At 45.3% G+C, this 15,407-nt stretch overlaps 1 protein-coding gene across 1 annotated transcript in view; it reads left to right on the top strand.

Moving 5' to 3' along the window:
- LOC147683193 (uncharacterized) overlaps positions 1-14,878 on the top strand; it is a 502,788-nt gene extending 487,910 nt beyond the window's left edge. The window contains exons 26-27 of the mRNA XM_086942506.1: positions 12,700-12,714; positions 14,775-14,878. Of these exons, the coding sequence (XP_086798632.1) occupies positions 12,700-12,714; positions 14,775-14,878 (119 nt within the window). The remainder of the gene's footprint in view (positions 1-12,699; positions 12,715-14,774) is intronic.
- Positions 14,879-15,407: the final 529 nt, after the last annotated feature.

Raw genomic sequence — 15,407 nt, 5'->3', positions numbered from 1 at the left:
TGGGTCCTGTATGCCCTACCCATCCTTTCCACATCACTGCATCTTCCACTGTCCTCTGATGACAGACTGAAGACTGCCTATCCATTTCGAGGCAGGAAGTGCAGGCCCTTTTGGCCAAAGCAACTATCAAGGAGCACCTGTGCCAGAAATAGGTTGTGTTTGTTATTTCTGTTATTTTCTGGTTGTAAAAAGGAACAAAGGGATTGGTTCTATTTTAGACCTTCACCCTCTCAAAACCTTCCTCTGAATGGAAAAATTCAAGATGTTCAAACTGGCCAAGGTCTTGTCTGCCCCCAGCCCTGGAGACTGGATAGCGGCATTGAACCTGCATATACCTGTCCTGCAGACCCATGGGTGCGATTTGCAGGTCGTGGTGAGAAAGGAACATTTCCAGTTTGCAGTGCTCCCCTTTGATCTCACCAGTGCACCTTTGGTGTTCACAAAAGTGATAGCATGATGGCAGCACACATTCGGGTGGCTGCACGCCTTCGGGGCCCAGTTTTCTCCAACATCTACTGGCTGTTGAAGGCGGGCTTGCCCCGGTATTCATCATCCACCTCCAGGCTCTGCAAACCTCCTATCATTTTTGGGTTTTATTATCAACATGCCAACGTCACTCCTGACTCCTTCTCAGACGCTCCCCTTCATTGGAGCCATTCTGGACAGGGTTCAGTTTCATGGCTTTCCCCTTGGAAAGGAGAGTCCAAGACATTCAGGCTTAGATCCAGACCTTTTAGCTTCGATCCTGGTTTTTAATGAGATCGAACTTGAGGCTGCTGGGAATGATGGCCTTCTGCATCCTGTCGGTTAAGCATGCAATGCAGTTTTTGCAGTGGGATCTGGCCCAACATCAAGGGGACCTCTCTGACCATGTTGAGATTTCGAAGGAGATTGCAAAAGATCTGCAGTGGTGGTTACTGGACCATGATAGCTAGACACTTCTCCTTTCCCCACCCAAAACTGACAGTAATGACCAATGTATCACTTCTGGTTGGGGGCGGCTTGTGGGCGAGGAGAGGATCAGAGGCCTCTGCTCTCTGGCAGAGTCCAACTCCACATCAACCCTCTTGAGCTGAGGGCTATCCGCTCGGCCCTGAAAGCTTTTCTTCCATCCTTCAAGGAGAGACTGGTGCTCATGGACAACACCAAAGACCATGTCATACTGCAGCAAGCAGAGCAGGTGGGGTCATGGACTTTGTGCCAGTAGGAAATGTGCCTCTGGAAATGGCTGGACCAACTGGGAATTTTCCTGGTGGTGAATTACCTAGCAGGATCGTTGAGTGCCAGAGCGGGCTAGCTCAGTCTTCAGTGCCTAGCAGATCATGAGTGGCAGTAACACCTGGTGGTGGCGTAAAGTCTCTTCCGCGAATAGGGAGAACCTTGGCTCGATCTGTTTACCACCACCGAGAATATCCAGTGTCAGCACTTCTGCTTGCTAGAGTTTTCAAGGCATTCCTCGCTCTGAGACACATTCTGTTTTGAGTGGAACTCAGCAGGCCTGTATGATTTTACACCAATACCACTCCTGCCCCGAGTTCTCAAGATCAGGACCAACCGGGACCAAGTCATTGTAGTGACTCTGGATTGGGCACGCATGGTATGGTATCTAGCACTCCTGGGCATGAGCATCTAGCCTCTTCCCAGGCTACCCCTCCAGGAGGATCTGCTGTCGCAGGGCAGGGTTTTGCACCCGGGCCATCTCCACTTTCATGCTTGGATATGGAGCAGCGACAGCTGAACATCTTCAACCTACCTGTCATTGGGACACATTTGTGCGTTGGCGCGGTACTCGGCAGATAGACCCCAATCCAGGCAAAGTTACCTTACATTTTGTTTTTTGTTTTGTCCCTAACCTGGCAAGGTTTTGATCTGGGCACAATTAAAGCATACCTTTCAGCCTTCTCACGCTTGCCAGATCAGTCCTCCTTGTTTAAGTTTGCAGTTGTCATGTGCTTTTTTCAAGGTTCACAACATTTGTTTCTCCCTTCTCCCTCTATCATGCCTCAGTGGTGCCTTAACCTGGTCCTCGCACATCTGATGTGCACTCCCTTTGGACCGCTTCACAGCTGTCCCTTGAGGCTTCTCACCCTCAAGATAGTGTTCTTCATTGCTATAACATTGGCCCGGTGTGGGAATGAGCTTCAGGCTCTCTATGTTAACCTGCAGTACCCTACCTTCTTCCCAGACAAGCTGGTTTTGCGGATCCTGGCATCATTCTTGCCTAAAGTGGTGACACCATTCCACGTCGGTTAACAAAACAGTTTTCCACCTTTATATGCTCTACCTCATGCCTCTAAGTAGGAGAAACTTCACCGTTTGGACCCTAGCAGAGCTCTAAGTTTTTATATTGATCATACTAAAGAAGACCGTGTGCACAATCAACTCTTTGTGGAGTTCTCTGGAGGAAAATGTGCTAAGGCTGTACAGATGAAAACAATCTCCTGCTGGTTCCTGCTTTGCATTAAGATCTGCTCTGCATTGGCCAAAGCGCAGCTTCCGGAAGGACAACATGCTAATTCTACCAGGGTCGATGCTGCTGCCACTGCTTCGACACATGGAGTACTTGTCTTGGACATTTGCCACTCAGCTATCTAGGCGTCACTCCATACATTCACAAACCAGTGTTGTCAGTACAGTCAGGTTCCCCGAGAGGAGCCTTTTGCCCGCACCGGCCTGCAGGACTTTCTGGTTTGAGGCCATTCACAGCCCAACCCCGGATAGGTACTGCTTTGGTATCCATTCAGAAGTTGCTTACCTTCTGTAAAGATCTTTCTGAAAGAGACTTAATCTTGTCAAAGATTTCTTATTTACCCTCCCATTCTGTAATTGGACAGTGTCAATTTATAAGATCCCAAGTCTAGGAATCTGCACACTGGTCATAACCAGTTTGCTAGTGGGGCTCTCTGTCTGGGGTCATTGAAGTGCCGCCTGTATAGGCTCCACATGTCATTTCTGGAGCAGAACGGCATCTGTGCGGAGCTGCAAGGCACTACCTAACAGCATGCAGAGTTACTGCAAAAGTTTCTGGGCATAGTCTGATGCCTGGAGAATATTCAAATAGTGAGGAATCTGTGGATAGATAAGCATGTTACAAGAAAGAGCATTACCAAAGGTAGGCAACTTGTTCCTCTGTGCCTTCCAATATGATCCAGAGCTAGCAGTGCTGTCTCTTTGACAGAACTTTCCCTCAGGAAAATCCTTTCTTCCACTCTATAATGTGTCTAAAGGTGTTCAGCTATGGCTTTAAAATGACAGGTATCAGACCATGTCATGACTTTCACCTGATAAATGTCTGTGACGGACACCCATGACATTTGCATATTGTGTCCCCTCCCGGATTCACAACACACTCGTGTTTGTGTTGTTCCAAGATGAACCAGAAAGTGATTCAAACCCGTAAGGCCAAGCTCAAGATTGCAGAGCTCCAAACGAAGTCAAGTAAACAGTCTCAGTTGAAGGTGTAGATGTGCTCTCCCTCCGTGACTGATCTTGAGGCTGTTCGACCTCAAGGTCAAGGAGTTCAGGTAGGACTAAACATTCCCACAAAAAACCCAAGCATGGTGCAGCGACATCCCACCACTCGTATCACTCAGAGTCACATGATGCCCTGGGTACCTCTATGCCTTGGAGCCGCTCCATGGAGCGTGCTCCAGAAAAGCTGTCACCTGACTTCCTTCTTCTTCAGTAGACAGTCACGGAAGACGAAATACAGTGCCTGAAAAAGACTGCAGTCTCCAATTTTGGTACCCCACTGAATCCCACTGGAGCGCCATCAGGCCCCCAGATTCGAGGTGGTAGCCTTTCTGAAGCCTGTCGGTAGATCCATCCCTGACCACTAAATCAGAGGTCAGCTCCATCAACTAGCACAGCACTGCCAGCTCCAGTCTTGGCGTAATGTACAATACTTCCTTCGGCGCCAAGAGTGGCCTCACTGATGGAAGGTTTGACACTGGTTCCAATATCACTGACACCGGATTCGGACCCGATACTTCTATTGGATTCCGAAGCTCAACCCCCACATCATCCCGACCTAGAATTCCATTACTATGATCCAGATGAAGATGAAGATGGAAATGATTTTTATGAAGGTGTGACTTTTTTGATGATCTGCAGGATGGCAATAAACTTGACACCTCTCCTGACACTGGCCTCTCTTCCCCTAATCTTTTTGCCACAGAAGAATCTGCCTGCTTCACAGCTGTTATCAGGAGGGCAGCGGATGTGCTTGACTTAACTTTACTTATGCAGGAGGTCAGCACCAAAGTTTTGACAGATTTTCTTAACCCTGCAGCGACCACCCAAGAACCCCCTTTTTATTATCCTTTAATGAATCCCTAACAGATATACTATTAGGCACCTCGGCTAAACCAGGATCTTGCCCACCACTCAACACACAAGAGACAAGATGGCAGAGGCCTGTCTATGAAGACCCCAATTTCTTGCTTCCACACCCTACCCCAGAGAGCTTGGTGGTACAGTCATAATTCAGACGGAGAGAACATTTTGCAAAATGTGTTTCTTCACAGTGCCAATCTTGACCTTCGATCCGTCAACACCTCTTGCTTCCTGGGACAGTATTCGCCCACCTTGTGGCACAGGATGGCAGATGTATTGCCAGCTCTCCCTGAGGATGTCAGACACACCCTAAAGCATTTGATCCCCGATAGCCAAGATGCTGCAAAATATACAATCTATTCTGGCCTAGACACAACCAACTGCCAGGATAGGGCAGTCAGCACTAGTGTGGTGCTTAGGCTCCATACTTGGATTCTCTCCATGGGCTTCTCTTTTGATGTCCGGCAGTCCCTTATAGATTTGCCCTTTGATGTCTCGAAGCGTTTTGAGGCAAAGGATATGCAACCAATACTGCAACACCTCTGGATGACAGCTTAATCATACTCCGCAGAGACTTTCTAGCTCCCTTGGGCAAGCGAAGTTAGAGAGGGTTCTGGCATCAGAGGTTGGAACTGGATTCACTTCTGTTTTTTCCTGAAAAAAAGGACTAAGGCAGTCACTCCATCCTATATCTCTGTATTCATAACGTCTTCCTCTGAAAGGACAAGTTTGAGATGCTCACCCTGGCCCATGTCCCTCTACCCTGGATCCAGGAGACTGTATGGTTGCGCTACATTCAGGATGCATATTTTCACTTCCCCATCCTGCAGTCCCTCCGGCGTTACCTGATTTTCTAGGTAGGCCAAGAGCACTTTCAGTTCTCCTTGCTCCACTTTGGCCTGTACAGTGCACCTTAGTGTTTACTAAGGTGGTGGTGGTGGTGGATGCATCCCATCTTCGAAGGTTAGGTATACAGTCTTCCTATACCTCGAAGACCGGCTACTGAAGGCAGGATTGTTGCATACAGCCGTACACCACCTACAGATGATGGCAAAGTGTTAACATTGTTATGTTTTTCCATCAGTTTGTCGTAGTCACACCTGACTCCTTCACAGTGGCTCCTCTTCATCTAAGTCATCCTGGATATGGGGCTTTTTCAGGCTATTCCTCCATCTCAACGATTCCTGGACACTCAGGCTTTGATCCCAATGTTCCAACCCTTGACCTGAGTCTCAGTGATAGCAGCACTGAGGCTTCTGGACCTCTTGACCAGCCTCCTGCATAATGCTCGCGGACCATACCAGGTGGCACACGTGGGTTGTTAGTATCACCCGTGGACTGTGTGGAAACATACTAAAACCATATAATTTTATTCTAAGGCTTCCATCGCTGGGTGTCAGCCCTCACGCACCCTAATTGGTTGGCCGGGACACTACACTGAACAAGACAGCAGATTTTCAGCATTTTACCCTCCAAAACGTAGTAGTTTACTTCAGCCTGCCTCACTCATGAACATATCCATCCCAAGGCTTGCCCTGCATCTATCTTTCTCTGGGTCGTTTAAGAGTGGAGCTATCAGAGAAATGGATTTTCCATATGTTTGAGCAGGTTTTCACCACCTAGATTCCAGTGAATGTTTTTTGATAAGGGGAGATTAGCTGGAGGATGCTTTCAGTATCTTGATTGCATGAATCTACACACAATTTATTACCCAAAACCCTCTGCAAATATCAAAGTATAGGTCAAACAAAATTACACTTTCTTCACTTCACTTTGACAGAAAGCTCCAGAACGTCAGGCAAATGGCAGAAGTCCTACCATCCAACATTTCTATACTTCTCTAAACATAACAACACCCCACCTGTGTGGGTAAGCCTACTTCACACGACAGGAATAGACCAAAAATGTAAACATGGGAACTACCACATTGGCTCTATATATTAACCCCACATCGTCATAGGTTTGGCCATGGCCTGTCTGTAGCAGTAGTCCCACACATACATGTCAGGGACTGTTTTTAATGGTAAAGGTGTGGGATCACTGACTGCTGTCCGTTTGGGTGTTTCTTGCAAATTCCACAACTTTCAGTCACAGAAGATGTTCATCGCTTCTTGCTGAGGCACAGGCGGTGTGCTTGTGCCTCAGGATGGTGCCAGGTGCTGTGTGGGTTTCTTCTAAGGCTAACAAAAAGTCCAGACAGCCTCTTGTTCCTTAATAGTGCACATAAATGTGTGTGAGTGCTCCAGGGAGGAGTCAGACTCCGGATCTTTTTGTAGGCTAAAAGAAAATCCAACCAGTGTCTGACTCCTTTGTGGGGTATAGATTTATAGGTAAGTTCTCTCCCCATGCATTGCTTAGATAAAGCAGCATTGGTAGATCAAGGAGCTGTATAACACTTAATCAGGGAGTGGGGACTGGAGCCGGGAGGACTATGATCAATTATAGCCCCTCCCCTTCCAGTCCCCACTTCCTGGTTAACTTTTTCTTTTGGTGAGGTGTGAGCAATAGGAGGAGCAGTCTTGCTTCTCTTGTACTTGTTCCCACCTTCCCCCATCCCACTAATAGAAGGAAGTCTGCTATGCTGATGGACATGGCTAGGAAGGAGGTAGGGGCAGTAATAGCTGCCCTTGACCCTTCAGCACCCCCACAACAAATCCCTCCCAAATGTGTCCACTCTGTGTGTGTTATTAGTGACGTCACATGCATATTGATGAAGCAGGCTGCAAATGAGCACTGGGCAGCCTTAATAAGCAGTTTGAAAGGGAATGGGCACTGGTAAGATCCCTCATCTCACCCTCCACGGTGCAGAGGAGCTTGTCCACATCAGTGGGGGAGAGGGGGGGCATAAAAAAAATAGAAATGTTCGCAGAATACTTTCAACCTCTTGGTTGTAATGACCTATAAATACATCAAAGTGTGCCCTAGAGACTCCCTCTCATGATGTATATGAACGATAGTATGGCAGCAAGGGGGTTAAAATGCTCGATTTGTTGAGGGAGATCTTCAAGGTGCCTCCTAAAATCCACGATTGGCAACTCGACAAAACACTTTTTATGCGACTAAATCTCATTCTATCAAAAAAAAGTTTAAAAAATGAGGATACACATGCTCCAGATAAAAAAAAAGTCAGACTGATAAAGCTGCATTGGCACAAGCTGAAGTTAAAACCGATTCAACATTGCAGAAATGCATCCGCCACAGCCCAATGTCACGTCCAAGAAGGGGAACAGAAATATCAACAGCAAAGTTTCAACTTCAAAATTTTCAGCAACAAAGATTGGCTTTGAAGGAAGATCTGAATTCAGCCCCTTCAATTTCAGATATGACGAAAAGAGGCAGTATGAGGAGAGACCATCAACATCAAAAATAAAACTTCTTTTATTTAAGTGGTCAACATAGCTGATTATAAATGTAACATGAGCCCACATGTTGATTTACATAAGAAAAATTAATAAGAAGCCGAAAAGGAAGCACTGTTTTTGGACGGAAAGGTCCCCGGAATGGATGTGCACCCCTACCACGAGTGTCCCAGGTGCATGGATATCTGGACCTCTGGGACTGATTTTTGGCCATGGACAAACACGGAGCACGCCTGAGCGCCATGACCTAGGCCTGTCTCAGGGTGATGCGATCTTATTAGACCAGGATGGGTGCACCAAGCTTTAACCTACTAGTGAGAGACGGCTACAGCCCATACCAGGAGTTTAGAGGCACAAGCACGGTGGTGGCAGCATACCTGTTTTATGTTTCATGAGAATCAGTAGTGTGAGCATGCCTTTTTACTTGTGTCGCTGGAGTGCTCTCACTGGTCCACTCATGTAAAGTTCTGCTGCTGTGTACATAACAAACACTTTAATCTACATAATGACTGTATATAGTGCCGGGCAACGCATTTTATTGCATGTGTGTGCTGTGCTGTATGTGTGTCTGTGGGTGGAACATAACATGGAGACCTGAGGGTTCCATTTTGAAATCACATGGCTCGTAAAGGCTATTAGGAGATGAGGGCTGCATCCCCAAACAGGAGATTTGTATTGCTGACATTTTTGAGGGCTAGGGTGGGCGCACCCGCACTGGAGGAAGGGACGAAGAGCTTCCTTTGTGCAAATCAAAGGCCTTCTTGATTCAAGGAAGAGTTACTGGTTATTGGAGCCTGGGCTTATTGTCAGGCAAGATGATGGGTCTGATAAAATTGGCACTGTAGAACAGGGAATCATAATAGAGGGGAAGGCTTCGGCTGTTGAACCTATGTGAGGTATATTTTAATGAAGACTATGAGCCAGGTGTGATCCACGGTTAGTCCCTCGTCCTGTGTTGGTGGTCATTCAAAATTGCAGATGCTCCTGCTGTCCAGACTGCTCTTTTGGCAAAGGAAAGGACAGAGGAAAAGGCATTTTAAAGTAGTCGACACAAACATTTCTGAGGACCAGACACTAAACCAAATCTCTGTGTGAATACGGTCTATAAAACTGGGAGCATGATTGTCACAAGCTATTAATCAAGACTTTGAGCTGCTGCAAACAGTACTAGGGATCAATGTCTGATAGTCTTCCTGCTGGATGAAGGGCCATCACCCAGGAAGTCAAGACCATTTGCTCGAGATTGGAGCAACAGCCTTCTGCCTGGCTGCCAAGACCAGCGGACCCTGGGAGGAAGAGACCACCTAGAGAGAGTAAGGCCCTGGGCATCCTGTTGAGTGGATCCCTGTGAGCGAAGTGTGAGGCATTTGTTTGAGACCGTTGCAAGAGTGTGGGCTATCCATCCCTCTCATGCAAAGTGAGCAATCTCCCTATGGGGCCACCGTGAAGTTTAGGGCCTTCGCCCTTTCTGGTGTAAGTTGGCGATCCCCATATGCCAGTTTGGGCCAACATGATTTTTAAGGCGTCAACTTCAAACATCGTACCAAAAGAATGCCTGCCGAAGGATCAACCAAGAGGGACCTGACCTAGATATCAAGAAGCTGTGGAAGCTATGGAAGAGATGTCAGACAACGTGGTATGCTGTCCTGAGACTGCGGCAGTCAACATGCCATCCAGAGAAGACCACGAAACACAGCAGTCCTCTGCATCGAGAGGCTGGAATCCAAGAAGACTGAATTCTTTCTTCGTGGAAGGAACATAAAATTTGGAATTCAAATAAATGGTCAATGACATTGGTCTCTGAAGCCTGAATTGATTATCACATGATGATTCATTATGTATGTTATATGTGTTATATGTTATATATTGATTTATAACGCGCTCCGTTAGTCGAGACTGTCCTGGCGCGGGGAAGAAACTGAATCAGAATGATTAGGGCAGCAGCTATTTATGGTCTATAAAGAGGTGAGTTTTTAGCAGTTTTTTAAAATTGATCAGGTTGGGAGCATGTCTTAGAGCATCACATCACATCTGAGCTCCCCTTACCGTCAGAGATTGTCCCCCCAGGCGAACTCTTTTAAATCTGGGGACGACCACCTGCTTTCTGGAGGCAGATCGCAGCTGACGGGTCGGTAGGTAGAAGGTAAATCTTTTAGCAAGGTAGGGTGGGCATGGTCCATGCAGGGCTTTGTAAACGAGGACCAGAGTTTTAAAGCGCACTCTTTGGGCCACTGGAAGCCAGTGAAGCTCCTTCAATTGTTATTATATAACTGAAGACATCAAACCTTGTACTTATTTAGATAGAATAAGGCAGTGGTCTTCAAACTTCTTAATGCCGCTTACTGCCACTCTTGTTTTTATCATTTAAAACAAAGCATGATGCTTATCTTAGCCAGAGCCTGGCGCCCCCTGAAATCACTAAAGGCCCCCCCAGGGGGGACCGTCCCCCTAGTTTAAAGATCTCTGGAATAAGGGGACAGGCAATATACCATGTTTGAGGTTTGAATAGTCTAGCAGAGACCCAAATTCTCACCTCTTTTGTTTGACACTACAAACAATGGTACATGATATTTACCATAAATTGCTAGGCCTTTCTCAGCAAATCTCATAACATGAAGCTGTATCGATGCCTCAAACATCAGTTTTGCATCCAGTTGCGCATCAGTCTATACTTAAGGAGACTCTTACACCCAGTGTTCCAAGCTTGTCGCGCGGGTGCTTGCATACGCCATAAAGACGCAGAGTGTTGTCGCTCAAAGTGATGATGATATATCTTCAGGATAAGTGAAAGTTAAGAGGAGCATCCATGGGATTATGAATCCTCTGATGGATACGCTGACAATGATGACATGAGGTACAATTATTGGCTCAATGCTAACATTGCAGGAAAAGATATAGAGTGGGGTTATTTCGTAGGGCCGGACGATGCAAGCCCAGACCTTGTTTCCAGAGTTATTGAGAAAGCGTCACAAAAATTCAGTCTCCAGTTCTGATTACGAGGCAAAATCACATAGATCGACTAGAGTATTCGAAATTCTAGACCACATCTGGGAGAAAGGCCACTTAGTTATGAAGAACCCAGTTACTGCAAGTAAATCTGTTGAGAACATAGAAGAAATACCAGGCAACAGAATCTTCTGTATGCATCTTAAACCAGGTAAAAGCTGACTAAGTGGCCTCTGCAGCTGCTCAACAAGAAACTCATACTCAAGTTAGGAATTTGGAGGAAAAGTGACCATTAACCCTGACCTAGGAGGAAGGTTCTTTCCCAAGATAGGCTGCCATACCAGCTGAACTGCAATATAAACTACTCTCGGTGTTGAATCTGTTGTTTAGGATTATGATAGCTACCATTTGGCATGTCGGTGCTTCAGGGATAAGAGAGACTTATTACACGTCTTGAAGAGAGACAGTGTCAGGTCTTCTGACATGCAATCAGTATTATAATTTACTTTTCGCTAACCCGCACTCCAATGAGGCCATCATCTCTTAGTATACATTCCAGGTAAGTTATTTAAATCTAGGTCTGGGGTCAAGCACTGTCATCCACAGTCTGCAGCAAGTCAAGTAAAAACTTATAATTCTATTCGCAGTAACTAAAAACTTCACAGTGGACATGGTCTTTGGAGATATTACTAGCCACACCTTTTTCAAAGGTGCCGTCTATATATTGGAAGAGTCAGCAGGCTTACTCTGCGTAGTCTAGACCTGTGAGTGCTGATCTTTCTTGCATCTAGAACGAGATTGCAGTCCAGTCTAGAACAACGTTTTAACTGATTTCTTTGTGTGTGTGCTATTTAAGAAGGGAAAAATACAAGATGTATCTGCTTTTCCCAATATATTAATCGGCCTGTACTTAAAAATACAGGCCAGGTCGGTAAAAGGACACCAGGTGGCAACCCTAAATCCAGCAAGCGCCCTCCATACTTCTCTTCCAATCAAGACATTTTTTCACGCATAATCTAGCCAAACCATATTCCATCCCCACTGACCACCCCTCTATTCTCAAAACTACTGAATGCCCTTCTCCTGTGTGCCCCCTCATATAACGGCCTCCTACATTGTAACCCTCCTTAGTTCGCCGCTTGATTCACACTCTAATAATGCAATAAATAATTCGTAGTTTGTGGGCCTGATGCATAAAGTTCTTTTTTTCTGTGTATGGACCCAAGTGTGATATACTCCTAAAAAATAACTTTTTCTAACAGAAACCACTGTGTAATTCAGTGTGACTTTTTGACTACATACGACTGATATATATGTATGATGTTACTTGTTTCCTATATTTTTACTCTTTATGTGTTATGCTACTGTGATTTTAGTGTCTGCGATTGAGGCCCTCGATCCCAGATTCTTGGAAATTCTGATTTGGATGGTAACAAGGTTTCCACCCAATCAAAAGTTACAAAACTCACAAAATCACAAAAGGAGTTTAGTCAATACAAAAAAAAACTATTTTGTGTTTGCCACTCTCTAATTTTGTGATTTTCAGGGTTTGCAACTGAAAACAGGCTTAGTATGTCTGGCCCAGTGTCTTTTCCAGTATACCTGCTGCCTGCAGACCACTCCAGCAGCCAATGTGTCTGTTCTCCACGGCTGTCACTGCCCCATCCCTCGATTTAGTATTTCCTTAGCAACAGCTCTCTGTTGATAAATGGCATAGCACAACATCTTGATTGCCACTAAATCCTGACGCCCTGTTAGTGAAGATCTGGAATTTCCTAATGTTGAATTTGAAGACCAACTTTTTTTCACATTTCTTTTCAATAAGTTTGTCCCTCAAAATTCTGCTATGTTGTAGGCTGTATTTCTGCTCTTGTAGTTTCTCTTGTTCGGTTGTATGGTGGTACACCATACATTCCTTTAAATGGAATTGAGCTAACATCCTAATTAAAGGGTTGCAGAGAAACCCAGTCAGGTGTCAAAAGTTATCCTATGTCAATGGCTTGTGTTCTTTTTTGTATTGTTATCTTTATAATCAGTAAACATTTTTTTTCTTTTGCAGCTTGTTGTGGAAAAGGTAAGGCAAGCCGCAGCTTTTTACAAGTTGAAGGCATTATTAAATGTTCGGGGCAAACATAATATCTGACCCTAACACTTAGAATTCAAAACCATATCAGCTGTTTCCATGATCCCAATCAGTGGTCGTACACTTTGTCAAAAGGGAGTTGATAGGTACCGCTAGCTAGGTGTCTTAAGGTATTCGTGCTGTTTTAGGATATCTGTCCTTCTGGACATACAGCGGGAACTGACTTTAGTAACTCTCACCATATTACTAGTTACTGCTCACGTGCACTTTATCAACAACAACCTCTTCCACTCGCTGCTCAGATCCCCTATTTAGTACCACCACGCCAGTACTCTTTTCACTATGCTCACATTTGCCACTTCACCAGCATTTCTTTACTGTTACATTCTCCTTTTGAAACCACTACAACCAACATATTCCACAACCAACTTTAAAATGGCACTTTTTGCACAATGTTGTCCTGAAGTGCAATATCCTCTCTTTCTTTCACGGTTCTTGGGGTCCATAAACAAGGTTTCCTTTTGGTAACCTTGACAGATATTTAAATTATCACCTAATGTCTCACTCACATTGCATTTTCACACACTCTTCTGAGCATTCTCCTAATCCTCTACTGTCCTTCAGCAAACTAATTCTCTGTCTGACTTCCGCAGTGGACCATTCACCCTTTTGTACAACATCAAACAATCATGCATCATCGTTTAATCATTAAAGCAAATGGAAAAAATATGTAGTTGAATTTGTAGCTGTACAATACACTCCCAAAGTTCTCATAACCACCACCCTTCAGCTCACTCCGCTGTGAGCACCTGTGGCTCCTTTAACTACTTGATTGAACCACTCAATCATTACTGGCTCCTATGAGGTACAAATAAGTAAACGTTAATCTCTGATAGAAACTTCTAACTGCAAATTCCTGCCTTGTGAGTATCCCTAGGCCTCAGACTGGATCCAGAAATTTTCATAGCTCTTCACTCACACAGCAGTAGGTGGCAGAGTGCAGCTCCGCTATCGATCCATCGCACCCAGGATATGGTATTCGGGCCGCTGTATATGTGCCATCTACACGCATGGACATCAGTTCCTTCCTTCCTACTCTTGTCAGCACAGATTCAGAGTTTTCAAATCCTGTCATACCTGACAAAGACTCAATTCCCTCAAACAAATCTACATTATGTAGCATGACACCCCCTAAAACAACTTGGTTTAAACAGGTTTTTGCCTGTAATCGATAGATGTCTGTTACTGACACCGACAATTGCCTCTAGTGCCTCAGCACCAAGTATGACTCAAAGTTGTGCAACCTCTGTGCCAAAATAAATAGAAAGGCCATTCGAAAGACCAAACTTAGAGTCACTGAACTCAGGAAGTTGAAGATGCAGTCTCGATGGAAGTCGCGAGTGAGGACTGGCGCTCACTCCCAAGGTCTCTCCCATGATGGCTTGGCTTTGAGGTCACAGGGCTCAGGAAAGTAAAAACAAAACCCTAAAAACATAAAAAATCTAAGCACAGGTCTCTTTTGTCTTGCCACTGCCATTATTCGTAGGGGTGCAATGCTCCAGACACCTCCAAGCCACAAAGTTCATCTCCGCACTTGGAACCAACACTTTCGCCCGTACCAAACCAGCCCAATCCACAATGCATAATGATGGGAAATAGGTCCATGTGATTTGCGTGTCCATGGATAACATTTTTGGTGCTTCACTGTGTTCCCTTGGAGCACTTTCAAGCCCCACGGTTCCTTGAAGGATGTCAACCAGGTTCCCGCAGGCCGATCTTTCCCAGTGCCAATCGCGTCACTCAACCTGGACCCAATGCTAGTCCCTCATTCCCATCTTGCCTCATGTCAGACTTCGAACCTCCTTTGGGGCGACTCCACTGATTCCGAAGCTGGAGTCATGTGAACACGCCAACTGTGGTGCAGAGAAAAACACCAGTGGTCAATATTCCGAAGCTGGTCATGATGTCACTGACACTAGACAAGGATGTAATAGTTTTATTGGACTCTTAAATGAATCCAATACCTAGGCCCCGTCACTGTCTCTACTCAGAACTGGACTATACATCACATGCTGATAATGATGGTGATGATAAGAGTGAAGCCGTTTATGATGATGGATACATTTCTGAAGACCGAGTTAGGAAAGGTCTATAGCAAAGTGACAGACATTGATTAGATAATACAATTTACGGTTTTTTGTAAATAAAAACCTAGAATGAAACAGTATATTAAGTCCACTTGTGTACAGAAACCAATGAGCAAAATAATTTCTGATAGAGCTTTATTGTTTATTGTTGTTGACTATTTTTCTTTTGTTTTCTACTGTTTTTTGTATATTATTATTATTATTATTGGGACATTTGTAGAGCGCTGCGTTACGCACACCGGCGTGTCCACGCGCTAAGAGAGGGAGAGGCAGCGAGCAGGGAGCACAAAAGCAGAGCGGACAATTATTTAGTGTAGAGGAATGTTTTCAGTTTCGCTCGGAACCTAGCTTCCTCCGGTTCCAAGCGCAGGTCCACTGGTAATTTGTTCCAGTTATTTGCCGCTAAGCATCTAAAGGACCTACCTCCCATGCGGGCTTTCTTAACTCTGGGGATCCTCAGTAGACCGCCCCCTGCGGATCTAAGCGCTCGTGTTGGTTGATACACTTCGATCAGTTTATTCAGAGGGTCGGGCGCCC

Source organism: Lissotriton vulgaris, chromosome 11, assembly GCF_964263255.1.
Source record: "Lissotriton vulgaris chromosome 11, aLisVul1.2, whole genome shotgun sequence".
Classification (NCBI taxonomy): domain Eukaryota; kingdom Metazoa; phylum Chordata; class Amphibia; order Caudata; family Salamandridae; genus Lissotriton; species Lissotriton vulgaris.
Note: the sequence above shows the minus strand (reverse complement) of the source record. Positions and strands in the feature narration are given on the sequence as shown.